This window comes from Acanthochromis polyacanthus, chromosome 14, assembly GCF_021347895.1.
Source record: "Acanthochromis polyacanthus isolate Apoly-LR-REF ecotype Palm Island chromosome 14, KAUST_Apoly_ChrSc, whole genome shotgun sequence".
NCBI lineage: Eukaryota > Metazoa > Chordata > Actinopteri > Pomacentridae > Acanthochromis > Acanthochromis polyacanthus.
Window position 1 is genome coordinate 17306017 of NC_067126.1, and position 19349 is coordinate 17325365.

The following is a 19349-nucleotide window of genomic DNA, read 5'->3' on the forward strand; positions in this document are numbered from 1 at the left end:
TGAGAGAGCGTGGGTGAGAGAGACAGGGTGCGAGAGAGAAAAAAAACAACACGGTTCCCAGCACGGCTCCCAATACGGAGCCGGCTCCCGTCGGTCACTTGAAAGATCCAGCTCGAAGAGCCGTTTCGTTCGCGAACGACACATCACTAGCAACAAGGTAATTAAATAAGTAATAATTACTAATGTGTTCAATTTTATTCACATCATCATTCATTCAACAAACATGGTGTTGTGTTCTTTATTGCACCACTAGGTGGAAGTGTTGCTATACAGACATGTACAGAGATGTAAAAAAAAAAAAAAAAGAGTAGAGTTCAAGATGCCGATTAAGATCTGCTGCCAATTAACGTGTTATTCTGCTGATAGCTGTTCAGTAAACAGAAGTATTTTATGACTATACTATGGCCTCGATATTCGTGTCCCGACACCACACATAGCTCACATAATTTGCACATGCATAAGCAACGTAATGTGCAGCATCTTTCAGAAGTGTTCAAATAATTTCTTCTGGAAGAATTTGGAAGATTAAACAATTTAACACAAACAAAAAAATACACAAAAATGAAACTGCCTTGCATAATTTCAAGAGATGGAGAAGCTACATGAAAATAAATAAAGAGGAGATAATAGAGGACATATAGTGACTAATCCACTTCTCCTGTCATTCTACTGTACTTTATTTTTCTTACCAGTTGAGACACCTCCTGTCAATTGACTGTCCTGCAGGAATTTCTGGACTATAGTCTTCATCTTTGTGAGGCACCACTCTGGATCCCTGTGCATGTTTCTTGGATCCAAACATGCCATGGCCCTGACCACTGGAAACTTCAAGGGGCTTTTCTCTTGCAGTTTCTTAACGATGGTAACCAGGCCCTGCATACACTCTTTTCGGAAGACGAGCACAGAAGGCTCCCCTACCCTGTTTCCTGGCTTGCTCTGAAGTGCCTGACAAATAGAACCTAAACTATAAACACATGCTGTAAATGGTATAAAAAATGACTGCCCTCTCAGTGAACTTGAGAAAATAAGTTTCAATATATATATTTGAACCTGGACTTGGACTTACGTGTTTCTGTATGTGTTGCTTTGGTATAGCTTCGTAGTTAGCTGGCGACTTGTTTTGCTCATCTTTTTTACATAATGGCAGCTAAAGATCCAGGGGGACCCAGCCGTAAAAGACAACTTCACGAGTGCTACGCAAGTTTCTGGAGGGGGGCGTTTCTTCGTAAATGTTAAGAGGGGGGAGGTTAGAGGGGGGTGAGGGAGAGGTTGTATGTGCACATGCGCATGCTATGTTCAAAGTCGTAGGAAATTAAATCTCCTCTAATGCCTTTAAAGTGCGGTGCTAATCTGAATTTAATGGCGCATCCTGATTTGTCCTTTCCACAGGTGAATGTCTTGGCAATATCCGAATCGGGAAACATCGACTTAAATATGTCAGAAATTCCTTCATTTGAGTTCAACGAGTGGTGATTCACCGCTGTGTTGAGACACTAGATAACCTCTGCGCACAGCGTTGGTGTGCCGCCCAAAGCCACCCTCATGTCAGCAGACGATGAGGCTGAGGTCGCAGTTGTAGCTGTGTTGGCTAGCTCAGGTGTCACGTTCCCTGGTGATCATGTTGGCGGTGGACCACAGAAAGATGCCACAGACCGCTGCTGCCTGCGGCGAACCGCAGTCGTGTGGTGAGCACCCTGCATATGGGATCTGACTGCATTGCTGCCCATAGGAACAGAGCAGGAGGGACAGAGAGAAAGAGAGCCAGGGGCAACAAAACCAGACATCGATAGAAAGGTAAAGAAAATGAGTGACACCAGGAAAACGAGTAAAATCTGGAACCATTTCAATTTGATATCAAGTTGATAATACAAAGGCAGAATGTAGAGTCTGCAAGAAAAGAATATCCTACAGAGCCGGCTCCACAAACAACCTCCACAGGCATCTGAGAACTGTCCACCCATCAGTGCAATGGGTTGAATGTGGTATTAATGAAGGTGCCAGTGTGTCTACTGTTGCTGCTGCTGCTTCTGCTGCAGTATCTACAGCATCATGTACTATGCCACCACAGCCACCAAAACCTCCACCCAGAGCTCTATGACACAGTTTTTGCAGAAGTCTGTGACCACAGCACGACAGAACTCAACTGATGAAGAACTGGCAAAAATGACTGCCCTTGATTTTCAACCATTGTCAGTTGTGGATGATAAAGGATTCAGGAAGTTTGTTCATGCACTAAATCCAATGTACGCAATTCCAAGCAGGAAAATACTTTCCCAAAAAATCATCCCAGGTCTGTATGACACAGAACATACATTACTGCAAGAGAGGGTTAAAAAAGCCACAGCAGTCTGTCTAATAACTGACAGCTGGACATCCCAAACCAATACATCCTTCTTGTCAGTTACGTGTCACTTTATTGAAAAATTTAAAATGGTGTCCTGTCTTCTGGATTGTTTTGAGTTCAGCGACAGACACACTGCTGACAACTTAGCAGAAGAGCTGCTCAAAGTGGCAAAAGAGTGGGATGTGGAAAACAAAGTGATTTGCTGTGTTTTGTGTTGTTTCACTTTAAATTTGTTTAAAAGGAAAAAGCTGAATATTTAAATAGTTGAAAATTGAGTTGTAAATAGTTGTTCTTTGTATTTTATAATTTATTTGTTTTACATTTTTGTGGAGTCAGCTGCACAGTAGTGCAGTGGTTAGCACTTTTGCCTTGCAGCAAGAACATCCCAGTTTGAATCCCGGGGTGGGCCTGGGATCTTTCTGCATGGAGTTTGCATGTTCTCCCTGTGCATGCGTGGGTTTTCTGCGGGCACTCCGGCTTCCTCCCACAGTCCAAAAATATGCTGAGGTTAATTGATTACTCTAAATTGCCCGTAGGTGTGAATGTGAGTGTGATTGTTTGTCTGTATATGTAGCCCTGTGACAGACTGGTGACCTGTCCAGGGTGTCCCCAGCCCAAGTTAGCTGGGATAGGTTCCAGCACCCCCCGCAACCCCAGTGAGGATAAAGCGGTGTATAGAGAATGGATGGATTTTTGTGGAGTGAATAAAAAAGCATATGTATATATATATATGTGTGTGTGTATATATAATAAACATATATAAATTAAAAAAACACAATCTTTTACATTAGTAATTCATTTTGTGCATAATTTTATATTGTTGTTGATAATAAATTAATTAAAGCAACAAAACAACCCGAAGAGCCGTTTGGGAGCCGAAAGAGCCGGCTCTTTTTACTGAGCCGAGCCAAAAGAGCCGGCTCGCTAAAAAGAGCCGGATTTCCCATCACTAGTTTCTAGCCCATTTTTGGGGTGCTCAAGCACCCCTAAATTGAATCCCAGCACCCCTATGATTTGAGAGATTTTTTTGTATTGCATGTCCTTTTTTTAACAAACCAGAAAAGTGTAAAAATCATACAGTACTTGGTTGATACATAATGTTTTAACAACAAAAATACAGTACTCCTCTCCCCCTATCTTGCCTCAAAAATGGTTTGATCCGGTCCAACTTTCCCGACTCGGGCTCTGAGCCTTTACCTGCAGAACGAAGCTGCCTCCCACATAAGCACATGTTCCGTAGTAAGTACCCGGTTTAAATCAGGATACGTGGTACAATTCTTAACTTCTACCACTCAATACCAACACATTATTATCATTACAAGTCCTCGTTTTGTGCATTTAATCACAGGTTACTGTTTATGTTGTTAGGTATGAGTTAGCTGACGTTTTTCTAGCTAGCAGACGTTCCAGGTGGTCAGTGTCTGTTTGAACTGGATTGAGAGAAGCTAGCTGTTGTGTCAGTGCATGTGTTAATATTAAAGCCAAGGTGCTACTGACTAGCTAACTGACTGGATGCCCGTTAACATTATAACTCCTATTGTGTGTGTGTGTGTGTGTGTGTGTGTGTGTGTGTGTGTGTGTACAGACAGAGAGACAGCCTCATCATGGACATAAGACTTTTTTTTTTTTTTGAGGAGCCAGGTTCAGGTAAGAGTGTAAGATCAAATGGTTTATCTATCATGAGTAATGTTGTAAGTTGGATCAATGTATCAGAGAGAGAGGATGTTATTTATTTGTATTCTTATTGGTATTTTTCATATTTATGTAATTTTTCATCTAGTTGAATGCAATCTATTTGTGTATGATTGTCAGTCCAAACAGGGAGAGATGAAAAAGGGGGAGAGGAGACTGCGCAAGGTCAGGAAGAACCAGGTAAGAAAACAAGCAGAGAATAGAGGCACGCAAAACAGCAACTGTTAAGATGACAAAGAAAAACATCCATTCAAAATATAATTTTACATATATGTCATGGAGGTTATGTGTTCTCCCCACATCAAATGCTTTCCAGAAGCACACTTAACAGATATCAGTGGACTTCATTTTAAACAGGACGTCTTCATTACATTTTCCTAATTATCTATATGCTTTACTATTTGCTTAATTTCACTACAAAAGGAGGGAAGAACAGGGAGAGACTCTGGAAGATGAGAGAGAACAGACCAGGGAAAGAGATGCTGTGCATTGCTTTTCAAATAAAAGTCAAAAATTAAGTCCAAGGTCCTTTTTTGGTGTTTTTGGTACTCAGTATAGGGGGCTGGTTTACTCCACAAACATACATGCTGTTTATGTAGGAGCTGCTGCATCTAAATTAGTCATCTTTTCCCAGAAATTAGAGTTGTGATAGGTTTCTTTTAAGATTGCAGAGCATTCCTCCTTTGCTGTGATTCAGCATTTAAATATCCTTTATCAGATTGGATGGTTTAGTCACAGACTTTTTCAAAAAGTGTTATGCTTTTCTTTGACAAATGTGGGAATGAAACTGCATTAAAATGTGCAAAACAGTGAAATTTATCTTGCCTGGCCAGGCACCTCTGGGTGCTCAGCACCCCTAAACCTCTGATCCTAGAATCGCCCCTGACTTGCACTTCCCCATTTCACTTTTCGATTTCTTCGAGAAAATAAGTTACGTCCAGTGTTGCCAGATCTCGTGATAGAAACAAGCAGCCAGCTCTATGGAAACAAGCCCAACAGCTGAACTGCCACATCATGTCAACGAGACGCCTCTTGATAACAGTAAAAATATGTATTTGTTTTTGGATGCACTAAATTGACAGTAAATTGTCAATATAACCTTTTAATAACTTAAATTTTTAAACTCTGATGAAAAGAAACTTAGATTCTAAAGCTCTGATTAAAATAAAAGTGTATTATGACTTCTTTGTCAGTCGAGGTAGATGCAGTTAATTCGCCAAGATGATCCACAGCACTGATGGATGTGTGTGACAGGCTGTGTACGTGGCGATCTTTAGCTCATTTGTTTGTCTTGTGTGGTTTTGTTTTGAAGTGGTGGAACCAGCGTCTGTAAGCCTCGTGGATGAGAAGGTTTCAGAGGTTTTTTTTGTGCTTTTCCGTGCCACCATGTTGTATTAAATGCTAAAACTGCATGGTGAGCCTGTATCTCACATTTGCAAAATCTGGGACTGCTACCTTTCAGAAATGACAATAAAGGACGCCCACCACGGCTCCTCAGGGCCACGACCACCCAAGGAGTGGTAGATTGTATTTTTAAAAAAGCATTTCAATGCAGATTACTGTACAAATAAATTCTAAAAAAACATTTATTTCTAAATACAAATCTTATCTTAACACAATTAATGTATCAACCCATTTATGTGTGTATGCATATATTTATTTCTTTAGTACTCAACATATCAGAGTTCTGAGTGAGTATTTCTTGAGATGGGCAAAGTCCATTTATTGATTACATATAGGCAATTCAATAAATGTCTATTAAAAAACTTTAAAAGCATTAAAAATATATATAAACAACTTAGGCATTTACTGAGTCACTAAAATATTGTAGAGTCTATGACAGGGGTCGGCAACCCGCGGCTCCGGAGCCGCGTGCGGCTCTTTCAGCCCTCTGTTGTGGCTCTCTGTAACTTTGGAAAATAAATTGTTCTGCCTTTCAGGCGTGTTTCAATGCATTTTAATATAGTTTTATTGTGAAATTACCGCTCTTATTTTGTCGTATCACTCCACCGGATGTGTTGCTGGGGTTTTCCCCTGTGACATGAGAGCGCAAATTGATGCAGAGAAACAACACGGAGCTTCCGATTCCCACACGTTTCGTGCCTTTTTTTGTTTTACTCCTGGAGAAGCAACGCCTGTAGTTTCACATCGTTTTGTACTCAAGAATGGCAAGCCTGTGTATTAAAGCTCAACTCCAAGAAAGACACGTCTTTTCTTTGAGTCAGAAGTACTCATGATAGGATAATACACGTTACTCGCAAGAACACCGCTCAATGTCCAGGCTGCAGGTCAGAGAGTCAGAGGAGTGTCGTCTTGGAAAATAGGGCAGCGACTTACCGGAGAAAAGTTATTAGCTTAAGATAAATACATTTTACAGGTTAAATAGGCATTCGCAAAATATTGATTTCCAGCTAACATTATGTAACATATGAGGTCCAGGAGCAAAAATGACATTAACCAAGTAAGATAAATATTAGTGGAAGGACACAATTTAAAAAATGAATCTATCTAATTAAAGGCTTTGTAATTAATTAATCACGACTGATTAACAAGGGCATAGAGGTAAAAAAAAAAAAAAGCGATATATGCAGTGTTGTCTTCATTTTAAATGTCAAAAGGATTTTGCGGCTCCCAGTGTTTTCTTTTCTCGCTTCACGCGAAGGATGCGACACTAAATCAATATCTTTTGGTAAATACGCTCAAAGTTAGACATACTAAACATGCTAAACTGTTGAATAGTTTACCTGAAGAAAAGTGGGAGCCACAAACACGATCTCTGCTGCTTACTGGGGTACAATTTTTCCTGTTGATGGCTGAAGCCACCGCCATCTTTTCTCTCCTGACATTGGTATTCGGTGAAATTTCAAGCCTGATCCCTTCTCAAAACGCTTCGTACAACCAACAACTACACACGCTATTACCATTGTGGTAAATACATGTGCAATTTCATTCATGAAAAGCGATAACTTTACGTATTTGTTTCAAACCCGATACCGTTCTCGTAGCAAGCCGTTATGTTACTGCCGGTTCTTGCCAACCAGTAGCAGTCTTGTACCACGTGACCATAGCAAATGACGACACGTTGGCGTCTCCCATAATAAGCGGACTTGGCAACACTGGTTATGTCACGTCACGCACGGCCTCAGGCGATCTCGCGCCAAGTCATAGACTGTATATATAGTGGACGTAGCATCTGGCTCCAGAATTGAAGCCAACCCGGAAGTGTCAAAAACTTGCAATATCACGCCGTCCGCTAGGGTTGGCTCCAAGAAGCTTTTTCTCCATAGACCCCAATTCATTTTTGGAGAAAATAAAATGTGATACTGATTTTCTACAGCTCAGGATTTTTTCCCCGTTAGTTTTCATGGTCAAAATGAGAGATCAGGTGGCCGATCTTAAAATTTTTTAAATAAATCGTTAAAGTTGGCGGAGCCAGGGGGCGTGGCTATACTTGATGGACAGCAACAGAAGCCTCTGCGGTAAAACGTGGGCGGGATAAGAGAGTCCTCAGCCAATCCTGCCCCTAGTTGCTCTCCGGTCCAGTCTGTTTGATGACGCTTTTTACATCACTGGCTCCAAAAAATCCAAAACGGCGACCAGGAAGTAGCAAAATCCGGGCTTCATTTTCTCGGCATTGAAACCAACGGGTGACGTCACGGTTAGTTTACGCCTGCTCCAAGTACGTCACCGACACGTCATTGTAATACTCGCGAGGGGGAAAATAAATATTCATGGTTACTTTTTAATACCTCACAAAATTGCCATTAAGACTTTTTAATACTCTTCTAGGGCCTTAATTTTCCCACAATTGATTTATCAACTTTTAATACTTTTTAAGACCCCGCGGATACCGTGGGAGGACACAGATGCCTGCAATCAATAGTTCATCAATGTGTATATACCAGCAATGAGGCAAAGTGTCTTTGGTCTGGTTCACAAACAACTAAGACACAATTCAAGTGATTTCAAAAAACAAGCTGCTTTAATTGTTATTGTTGAAGGAGGAGTACTAAAGTAGTCACCCACTATGAAGCTGGTAGAAACGCTTACTACCAAGGTGTGGGGGTGTGTATGTGTGCCACCACTTTGGTAGACCTTCAGCAGCTATAGATGCAACGTTCTCTGTCAGCAGCTGCAAGCTGTTTGCTGAAATATTTTATACATCCCAAAGAAAAACATCTTCATTCCACAGTTAAGAAACCATCCTGATCAATCACTGGCAAACAGCCAATTATGTTTTGAACATTTCCAAAATGCAGTGACTCCAAAACATGAAGTAAAGCCAGGCTCAGAATACAAGATATTTAGGTCAACTCGTTCCTGCCAGTTTGTTTTGTTTTTTTTTCCAGAGCATTTGCTGCCAGACATACCAAGTCCTCCAGGTACTTTTAAACCTGTCTAAAGTATTTCACAATGATCAAAATCCAAAAAAGAGGATGCTGATCACTACTGCAATCTGAGCCTGGTGTAGAAGACAGAATCATATTATAATCAACACAAAAAAACACGAAGCTTAAAGCCCAAAGGAGGTTCCGTTGATTATTACTGATCTACCCATGCAAGCTAGGTGCAGGGGTGTAGGCTTGGAACACAGCAAGAGAAAAAGAAAACATTAGGTTCAGCTCTATGTGCAGCAGAAATCTTGAACTGGTCAGACTGAACTAATGTACAGCAGGAGAGCGAGACAAAAAGAGAACTGCTGCTGCTGAGTTCACTACATCTGCTGGGTGGAGTTCCCATTCCAGGTGTTGTTGTCATCCTCGCTGTCCTCCTGAGTCCTGAGCCTGCAGATTTTACCATCTTTCTTGAAGTCCTTGGGCCGGTTCTCCAATGTGTGCTTGGAGAGAGTTTCTCTGAGCAGAGACAGAGGAAAAATAGTAGGACAGAACAAGTGAATTACTATATATACACAATAGTAGAAAAGCACTCAGAGTGCAGGACTCCACCAAGGCTGTTCATTCCCTCATAAACCACTGTATTTTTTAAAAATAATGCAGCATTTGTTTAATAGTTACTGATGATCAGAAATCACGGCAACATAGAATGTGGCCATTTAATATAGATGTACCCACAAACAAAATGGCCTTGCTCTGAGCACATGCATATGTCCTAAATATGGAGCAGGCAGGAATTGATAGGGCTTGAAAACACCCTCACAATTTGATGCAATTGTTCCTTGTATCATTTCCAACAGATAAGTCCCGATAAGTCCGCAGTGGTCGATCTGTAATAGGCTCGCAATCATGTGATCGTTAGCAGGCAGCTGACTTAGTGTTCACGTGTTGTCATAGTTACCCTGACGCCATGCTGCTATCTCGCAATAACGCAGAAATCTTTAATAAATCCACGAATCCAGACTATAAGCCGCATCACTGCCAAAATCTAATCACTTGGTCCTTGGGTCATTTCTGATCTTCCCAGAAAATTTCATCCAAATCCATTATTCTGTTTTTGAGTAGTGTTGCTAACAGACAGACTGACAAACCAACGTCGATCATCACAACTCTGGCGCATTCCTTGGCAGAGTAATAAACATAGAAACCAATAAATCAGCTTTTTGTTCTCTTATAAAGCAAAAGTACAGCAGAGTCAAAGCTACCTAACCAACCACAGCTAACTGGCAAAAATATCGTTCTGAACTTCGCTCTAGACTTAATGTGCTACTGGGTCACACAGACCAAGTAGGATCTTGTAAAAACCACTTGTCCTTTCTAAAGATATATATGCGTGTGTGTGTGTACATATATATATGTATATATATATATATATACACACACACACACACACACACACAGACACACACACACACACATTATAAAATATTTTATGCTCTCATGATACACGAGTATGAAATGGTGTGTATAGAACTTAAAATATTAGTATGGTTCTGTTTCTTTCATATATGTGTCTCTTGAGCCTCTTTCAGACATGGGATATGGAGCATTGCTATGCAATCTGTTAAATAAAGTCGTACAGCAGTTAAGACAAGCCAAAGCAATTTTTTTTCTAAATATAATTACACAAGCTAAAGGAAATTCTAAATAACTATGTCAAGCAATAGACAAATTAACAAGTAAAAGGCAGTCCGAGAAGGGAACAATAGAGCTGAAAATAGATGGGAAATGTTACAAGGATGGTCCAACAGTTGCAAATCTTTTCAATAATTATTTTATAGATTCAGTTAACAAAATTATTCAACACACCACTGGACTGGAACCTTTTACCTGTTCACCACTTCAGCCTTCCACTCCTTATAGTGAGGTTTTATCCCTTAAACACATTGATCACTCTAAAATAAATAAAATGATACAATCCCTATCCAACTCAAAGGCCAAAGATTACTGGGGACTTGACAGCTCCCTCATTAAACAACATAGGGAGAGTTTAACACCAGCTATAACGCAGATAGTTAATAAATCCATCACTGAGTGCGTGTTCCCCAGTGTCTTTAAAACTGCTGTCATAACTCCAATTTACAAATCTGGAAGCAAAAATGAAACAATAAATTACAGGCCTATTAGTATATTGCCTGTAATATCAAAAATGCTTGAGAAAACCATCGTAGAGCAGTTAACAGAACACCTCAACAGCAATAATTTGCTGCACTAATATAGCTAAATCACAATAGCTAAATCTGGTACAAAGCATCTCTTCTTTTCAAGAATAATGCATTTGTACATGGTCCCTGACAAATAAACTAATAAACAAACAAAGTGACGGTATTGTGGTCATTCAGCTATAAGTGACTTTTTCATTAGTGCTCCTTATGGCCTAATGCAGAGATACTCCCACAGACAGAGCCGGGGTATGGATGTTAATGATTCACACAGCATATCAAGTAATGTATAATACATAATAATGTTATATCAGACAAATTCTAAACAAATAACAGCCCAGTTTATTTCTGATTTCTTCAACAGTGGAACTGAAAGCTCGGGACTCAGCTGAGGACAGCGTGATGTGACAAAGCACTAAACGGCAGCTGATAAACTGTGACACCTGTCTGTGGTGAAGGAAAGCACACAGTGAGATTTGCCATTAAAATCCTAATCTAGCCTTTCTCCATATCCATTATAATTTATAATTAATGAAGTTACTTGTGTTGCTCTATGCAGAAATGCTCTGTCTCTTGTTGTCTGAGGCTGCAGGTTTGCAATAAACTATGAAGAAATAATCCTAAACTGCTAAAAAGTACTAGTGCATCTCCAAAATTTAGAAAATTGTGAAAAGCTATTATTTTTTCATAATATCATTCAAGAAGTTAATTTTTCGGATATTTTATATTTATCACACAAAGTGAAATATTACAAGTTAGCTTTAATTTTGATGATTATGGCTTACAGCTCTTGGAAATCAGAAATCCTATATCTGAAATTGCATTATTAATTGAGTATCAAACCTGAAAAAAAAAAAAAAAAAAGGATTTCCAATATAGAAATGTATTCTGAAAAGCATGTTTCTACTACATACTTCACTCTGGACTTTTAACAAAATTAGATTCTGTGCACCTCCACTCTTCCTCCAGACCCTGATTTCCAAATGAAACGCAAAATTTACAACATCATGAAAAAGTTTTGTGTTTTTTTTGTCATTTAAATCATAAAGGTAAGCTTTCATATATTCTATATAAATTATATGTTAAGTGACATGTTTCGAGCTTTATTGGTTTAATTTTGATGATTGTGGCTTATAGCTCATGAATTCCTGTATATCAAATTATTAAAATATTTACAATACAGAAATGTCCAACTGCTTTTAAAAAAAAAGTCCTTCCTTTTACATACTCAATACTTGGTTGGGACTCTTTTACTACAAATTACTGCTTCAATGCAGCGTGACATGGAGGTGATCAGCTTTTGGCTGTGAAAAGTAACCAGCATCTTCTGAAGTGCTATAAAACCTCCTGGTCGACGGTGTATTGACTGTTGACTTGATAAAACACAGTGGACCAACATTAGCAGATGACATAACGCCTAAAGTTATCAGAGACTGCAGAAACTATACTCTGGACTTGAAACACTTTAGATTCTGAGCCTCTCTTCCTCCAAAATCTTTGCATTTCATTTGATGCCCAAATGAAATGCAAAATTTATTTTCATCTGAAGAAAGGACTTTGGGCCACTGAGCAACAGTCCAGTTCTTTTTCTCCTTTGTCCAGGTAAGATCTTCTGATGCTGTCACAGGCGCAGGAGTGGTTTGATATGAGGAATACAACAGTTGTAGTTCCTTTGCTGAAGACGTCTGTGCTTGGTGGCTCAAAACCATTTAAATCTCACACTTAATCTGGTTTTTCAACACACAGTTGTGGGTCAGTGTAGTTTGATTCTTACTCTCTCTTTTGGACTCCATGTGGGTAAATCTTTACAGCCTATTTGCTCATCAAGCAGCAGATAAGCTAAAGTTAAGTTCCGATTTGACTTATGAAAAGACTAACTACTGCTTGAAAGTATTTCGATTTGAACTGGAGCAAAGGGCTGTCCCTTACCTTTTTGCTTTGTTAGAGGCTGATGTTGAGTTGGTGTAGGGGTTAGACTGCTGAGCGGGACCTCTGGATGATGCTACCGAAGGAGGAGGGGTTGCAAACAGGAACGAGCTGAGGAATCTCCACACAGCCAGCAACGGATACAGGAGTGTGCCCAGAACCGCCCAAAGGCCACCTCCAGAGGACTGGGCCACTGTGTTAGCAGGCCTGCCTGACTGCTGAGAGAGAAGATCCACATAATGTTGATAAAAGTGACACATTTAAAGACCAGCTTTTAGAGACATGTAAACATTAGTTTTTTGTCTTGACTAGGACATGATGTAAACCTGAAACGTGGTACATTCATGCTGTATCTATTATATATTTCAAATTAAAAACAAAAAACTCTGCAAGTACTTAAAACCTTGACTGAGGGACATGTGGAAACTGGATTGTGGTCTACTCACAGGCAGAAGCACGATGGAAGCACTTGGAGCCAGTTCCAGTTCCAGCAGGGTCTTGTTTAGGTCTTCACCGGTGAACTCCCGCCGAGGGAACATGGTTGCAAGGGAGAAGTTACCATAGCGGTTTCCCACTTCCTAAGACAGGACCACCACAAAACATTTTACAGTTACTGTGCATAAGATAACATAGTGCTATGAGGCACATTTTTATGCACCACGACATCTGGTTCACTGCTTGGAATTGTCAGGAAGTTAGTATATTTTCCTAGATATGCTTACTAAAATCTGTTTTTCTTCCATTCTAGGAACTACATGTGTGGTTGTGTGTCTGTGTTTGTCTTTATGCTAATGTACAAATTCAAATGCAGCTGCCATGGCCCCAAGTTAAGATTTTAAAATGTCAAACAAATCAAGAATGACATCATCAGCTGTATGGAAGTGCGTGAGTCAGATATACCTGAGCAGCAAATTGCCGAGCCTCCTGCAGTTTGCTCTGAGAGGGGAACTGGTTGGTAAGGGACGAACCGTCTGGGAGGCGGAACTGTATCCTTGCTATGGTACTGGGGACACACACACACACACACACACACACACACACACACACACACACACACACACACACACACACACACACACACACACACACACACACACACACACACACACACACACACACACACACACACACACACACACACACACAGGTGGTAAAGCAGTAAGATAAAATTCATCACCTTTCACATAAGCAGTAGTTGGCTTTTTGTACTGAATCCTCCATACTGTAAATCATCTTTAGTCAGGCCTTTACTTCTTAACTGAGTCGTAGTTTTTGGTGATTGTCAGCCTAGATCAGGGGTGTCAAACACTTTCATCCCAGGCTGTTTTCATCATTTCCAACTTCAACTTATATTTGAGCATCTTTCAGTATCACTGCAACCTTAACTGTTCCCATGCTTTTTTGTATTTACATTTGTTTGTATCTTTATGTGACACATTAAAGTATCTGGTAAAAAAAGGCACAAACACAGTTGTTTTTTAGAGTGTCATTTTGATATGCAAACTTTGCAATTATGATTTATTTGGGCAAGATTTTGGATTCAAAACAACTGACTAAGTTTTTTTCCTGCAGGGGAGCATTGGAAGCATATACGTGTTCGAACATATCACTGCTTAAGCTCCATGTTCCATTTACCTCCTCTCCCTTACTAATGCCTCCTTCCTGGCCTCCTGTTCTGCCTGTCTGGCCTGCAATATGGCCTGCTTGGCAGCCTTTTCGTCCTCCTGGGTTTTGGCATAGCGAGCTGCTCTATCAGCTCGATCCTGCAGGACAGAGGGGAAAAGACAGAAAAGTGACTCTTGTTAATATAACAAATGGAATAAGCCCACAGTGAATAACGTGTCTATTGCTTCAAACCGATGTGGCATTTCAAGGTTAGAGCTGGTAGCCTCATATGAAACTACTAAAACAAACAAAGATTTTTGTCTCGGAATAGCTCAAAATCATATTTTAGATTTTGGGACTAAAACACAGGAGTTTTAGCATCAAACTGCATTTCTGACACTTTACTTTGCTGAAGACGCTGTAAATTGTCAAATAAATGTGCTTTCAAATATCTGGTGGTAGACACAAAGACTAAAGCTGAATATGCATGGAATTTCCTTGGACAGCATTCTCTCTTCATATTTACAACAGATTGTGTCCTCGTCGTAATGACTGGAAAACTTTTAAGATAAAATGTCAGTATGGACAACCATGTGCCACTCCTTCTGAATTTGAGAGACAAGAGAAATAAAAGGTTACCAATGCGATCTGCTGTTTGACTCGCTCCCTGGCAGCCTTCTCCTCTGCCTTCTCTCTATTTCTTTCTTCAAGGAGTCGCTTGGTCTTGTCCTCTTCCTGTTTCCTCTTGAAGTCCTGCATGTCCTTACCCATCTTTCGCCGTTCCATTTCCTTTTTGATTTCATGCTGAATCACAAACAAAACACAATTTTATAGATGTATAGATTTTACACTTGAATATTCCTACACTGTCACACCCAAAGATCTACCATCATTTTGTTCACGGGAATGGAATTTATCAGTCCTGTCACCTCGTTTCACATCCTCATTGGCTCTGATCTTCTTCAAATTCACGGAGGGGGAGTACGCTTATAGAGGAAGGAGTAAGGATACTAACATACTTAGGGTCTTTTCTGACCTGGGAACCATGAGATATCTGCTCAATCAGTCTGTTAATGTGCTGGCATCCCGTCATTCAGACAGAAGCTACAATAATGTTCCTAAGGGCTTTATTCAGACATACCCACCACAGTGTCAGAGACAGCCACAGAACATGGGTGATATTTGTCATACACGAGATTGGAAAGTGTATAATAAAGCATTAATTAACAAAAAAAATAATCTAAACCAACAAAATTAAACAAACTATTATGAACTGTGATGGTGTGCACGACAGCTCACCTGTTTGAAGTGAAGAAAATTACACAATGTGAGATGCAATTTCTGATCGATCCTGTCTCCATGACAGGGAAAACTTTGAATTTTAAGTAATCAATGACGGTAATGTTTTGTATTGTCTCCATAAATGCGCACAACTCTTTCTTTGGACACATTCATGTGTATCATGATGCTATCTGATGCTGCAGCTATTTATCAAACTCAGGAGAGATTCCTGTTAATGTTTTTAAGTTGTAATGTCAGGTACATTTCAGTTTGTAGCAGATGTTAATCACTGAAGAATGTGTTTGGGACTCTCTTACACAAGCTTTGTCTTTTGAAAAGGGAAAAAAAGCCTTCACCAAATCACTGCGCAACTTGCAATAAGTCGTGCATTTTAGACCTGTGCCATGTTAAAGAATATACAGAAATGTTTTTCAGTCCAACCTCTCTTGGTCACAATTTTTACATAACAGTGCTCTTTCAGAAATCCCATATTCAAATGCCGTCAAAATCAAGGAAAGAAGTGCAAGCCTGAAAGGACTAGAAAAGAAACTGATTCTTGTCTCATCAAAGCAGAAAGTCGGTACTCACAGGGCACCAGTGACAGAAAACAAAACCAAGCAACTAAGTATCGTTGCTGGTAAGCCTAAGCCTTGACAAACTCTGCATGCTCTAAATACCAACACAAACTTGTCACAATGTTGCTTTCTGGGGCTCATCTAGGCACCCAGGATGCTCATTCTGTCCATTGTGTGTGTGTGTGTGTGTGTGTGTGTGTGTGGGGGGGGGGGGGGGGGGGGGGGGGGCATGGTCCATCAATCTGCAATTTCCCTTTTGGGGATAAATAAAATATTTCTGATTCCGAGCTCATAACAGTTTTGAAGGTGCTGCCCCATTTTGCCCTGCAGCTGCCTCAGCTGCATGTGATAGTGAGCTGAGACAAAACCGCAGTGATAGATAGGAGGAGTGCATCTGGGGGAGATCCCCAAGTCTGCAAATGTTTGCAGTGGTAGTTCTAACTGATCTCCACCTCTGTCTAGAGTTGTCCCACTCAAGGATAAGTGAAGTATCTCCCCACATATAACCAAATGGATCTGGCATGATTAGCCCAGCTTAAAGAGATCTCTTTTTAGAGCCCAAAAAGCTCAAAGCTTTCCCCGGTTCGTTGTTGGGTTTGTCTCAACAGTCCGGTCTGACTGTCTGCTTTGTGTCTTTACAACTCTGAAGCTGATGATTCCGTTGCGCCATAGAAGAACCCATCAAGACAGCAACTGAAACTGCTAAGTTGGTTTCAACCATTTCACAGCTGCTGAGATGCTTCCTATGAGTCACCCATATGTTAAAGTTGGTCACATTATTCCTTAGTCGGACCTATGGAGCATTCCAGATGGTTTTTAGGCTCACTGTCAGTCTGAATATGAAAGTGAGGACATGGTATCCAATAAAACAGTGCTCCAGTTGGCTCTTATCAAACAGTAAGCACAGGGGTACAGCATAACTGCAACTGAAAGTCTCATTTTCAGGCCAAGACCATCACTTCCTCATTCATTTTTTAAAAACTTGTCCTTATGAAGCAAGGAAGCGAAACCCATTTATCCCTATGTGATACTATGTAAATCACACAGAAAGCCTTGAGATGTGCAGTCAGCGGTTTGCTATAGCACAAAAGCTCAGGGGCACCTCTGTCAATTCAGTAGCTTACTCATTGCATTACAGTGAATGTCTGGCAGCTATCTGACTATGTCCTACCATCCTATGCATTACATCAGACGGGTATCCCACTCACTACTGTGGGGTAAATAAAAAGGTGGATGGCTATAACTGGCATCAATGGGCGGAGGGCATCAGAATGCCTATATTTATATTTAGAAGGCCCTGCTATCTCTGTGATCTACAGCAAACACATACTTGTATTTAGTTCTCAAAAAGTCTTGTCTCCTTACCTCTTCTTCTCCTTTCTTCCTTTGCTCTCGTCTCTCCTCCAGTTTCTTGGTTAATCTGACAGGGCAATGTAACAATACAACACAATTACTCTGAGAATGATGAAGGCGTTTTTAATTTGCCTGTATATTATAAATTTATGTACATGTTTCAAGTGGGTAATTTGTGTTGCATTTGACCAAATTTTAATTAAACAAGACTCTGGTTAAATGCCATTGAGAGGATGTAGCTATTCACAGCACACTGGGATGGCACCTCTTCTTCATACCTTAAAAAATTTCCCCAATATTGCACCAGCTTTATAAGATTCAGTTACTTAACTGTGTTGAAGGTGAATGAAGGAAGCTTTAATTTTCTTGCATCAATCTAATATCAGTAACGTACAATTACAAACAGATTTTTGTAAATTTCACTAATTATTTGTTTTTAAATCAAGGTATTTGTGTCTGTTCTTCAGCGTTTTTAACAACCATCCATTTGATCTACTCCAAACTTAGTGGGTGTACTGTTGATGACTCAAGGAAGTGCAGTGTTGAGTGTAAGGTTGTTGAATTAGTGGTTGTCAAGGAACATAAAGAGATAAACATCATCTAGGCGTGTGGTAAGGCTAAGGTGACTCGGCAACGTAATGAAGTCAGCAAATACAGTTCCTTGTGAAAGTATTCGGCCCCCTTGAACTTTTCAACCTTTCGCCACATTTCAGGCTTCAAACATAAAGATATAAAATTTTAATTTTTTGTCAAGAATCAACAACAATTGGGACACAATCGTGAAGTGGAATGAAATTTATTGGATATTTTATACTTTTTTAACAAATAAAAAACTGAAAAGTGGGGTGTGCAATATTATTCGGCCCCTTTACTTTCAGTGCAGCAAACTCACTCCAGAAGTTCAGTGAGGATCTCTGAATGATCCAATGTTGTCCTAAATGACTGATGATGATAAATAGAATCCACCTGTGCGTAATCAAGTCTCCGTATAAATGCACCTGCTCTGTGATAGTCTCAGGGTTCTGTTTAAAGTGCAGAGAGCATCATAAAGACCAAGGAACACACCAGGCAGGTCCCAGATACTGTTGTGGAGAAGTTTAAAGCCGGATTTGGATACAAAAAGATTTCCCAAGCTTTAAACATCTCAAGGAGCACTGTGCAAGCAATCATATTGAAATGGAAGGAGTATCAGACCACTGCAAATCTACCAAGACCCGGTCGTCCCTCTAAACTTTCACCTCGAACAAGGAGAAGACTGATCAGAGATGCAGCCAAGAGGCCCATGATCACTCTGGATGAACTGCAGAGATCTACAGCTGAGGTGGGAGAGTCTGTCCATAGGACAACAATCAGTCGTACACTGCACAAATCTGGCCTTAATGGAAGAGTGCCAAGAAGAAAGCCATTTCTCAAAGATATCCATAAAAGTCTTGTTTGAAGTTTGCCACAAGCCACCTGGGAGACACACCAAACATGTGGAAGAAGGTGCTCTGGTCAGATGAAACCAAAATCGAACTTTTTGGCCACAATGCAAAACGATATGTTTGGCGTAAAAGCAACACAGCTCATCACCCTGAACACACCATCCCCACTGTCAAACATGGTGGTGGCAGCCTCATGGTTTGGGCCTGCTTTTCTTCAGCAGGGACAGGCAAGATGGTTAAAATTGATGGGAAGATGAATGGAGCCAAATACAGGACCATTCTGGAAGAAAACCTGTTGGAGTCTGCAAAAGACCTGAGACTGGGACGGAGATTTATCTTCCAACAGGACAATGATCCAAAACATAAAGCCAAATCTACAATGGAATGGTTCACAAATAAACGTATCCAGGTGTTAGAATGGCCAAGTCAAAGTCCAGACCTGAATCCAATGGAGAATCTGTGGGCAGAGCTGAAGACTGCTGTTCACAAACGCTCTCCATCCAACCTCACTGAGCTCGAGCTGTTTTGCAAGGAAGAATGGGCAAGAATTTCAGTCTCTCGATGTGCAAAACTGATAGAGACATACCCCAAGC

General features: G+C 40.4%; 1 protein-coding gene and 1 long non-coding RNA gene across 3 annotated transcripts in view; one reads left to right on the plus strand and one right to left on the minus strand.

Moving 5' to 3' along the window:
- LOC127537136 (uncharacterized) lies at positions 1-11271 on the plus strand. Its single transcript, XR_007946631.1, has 5 exons — positions 1-157; positions 693-3583; positions 3930-3991; positions 4157-4216; positions 10957-11271. It is a non-coding gene; the product is annotated as an uncharacterized LOC127537136 (long non-coding RNA).
- Positions 7997-19349, minus strand: part of ubxn4 (UBX domain protein 4) — a 21856-nt gene continuing 10503 nt past the window's right edge. Inside the window, exons 7-13 of one of the 2 annotated variants that reach the window (XM_022219651.2) lie at positions 17345-17399; positions 14763-14927; positions 14154-14281; positions 13419-13521; positions 12965-13096; positions 12522-12733; positions 7997-8889 (exon numbers count right to left, since the gene is read on the minus strand). In XM_022219651.2, coding sequence (XP_022075343.1) covers positions 8751-8889; positions 12522-12733; positions 12965-13096; positions 13419-13521; positions 14154-14281; positions 14763-14927; positions 17345-17399 — 934 coding nt within the window. In that variant the 3' untranslated portion in view covers positions 7997-8750. Of the gene's footprint in view, positions 8890-12521; positions 12737-12964; positions 13097-13418; positions 13522-14153; positions 14282-14762; positions 14928-17344; positions 17400-19349 lie in introns of both variants that reach the window. The other variant, XM_022219650.2, reaches the window with a different exon arrangement.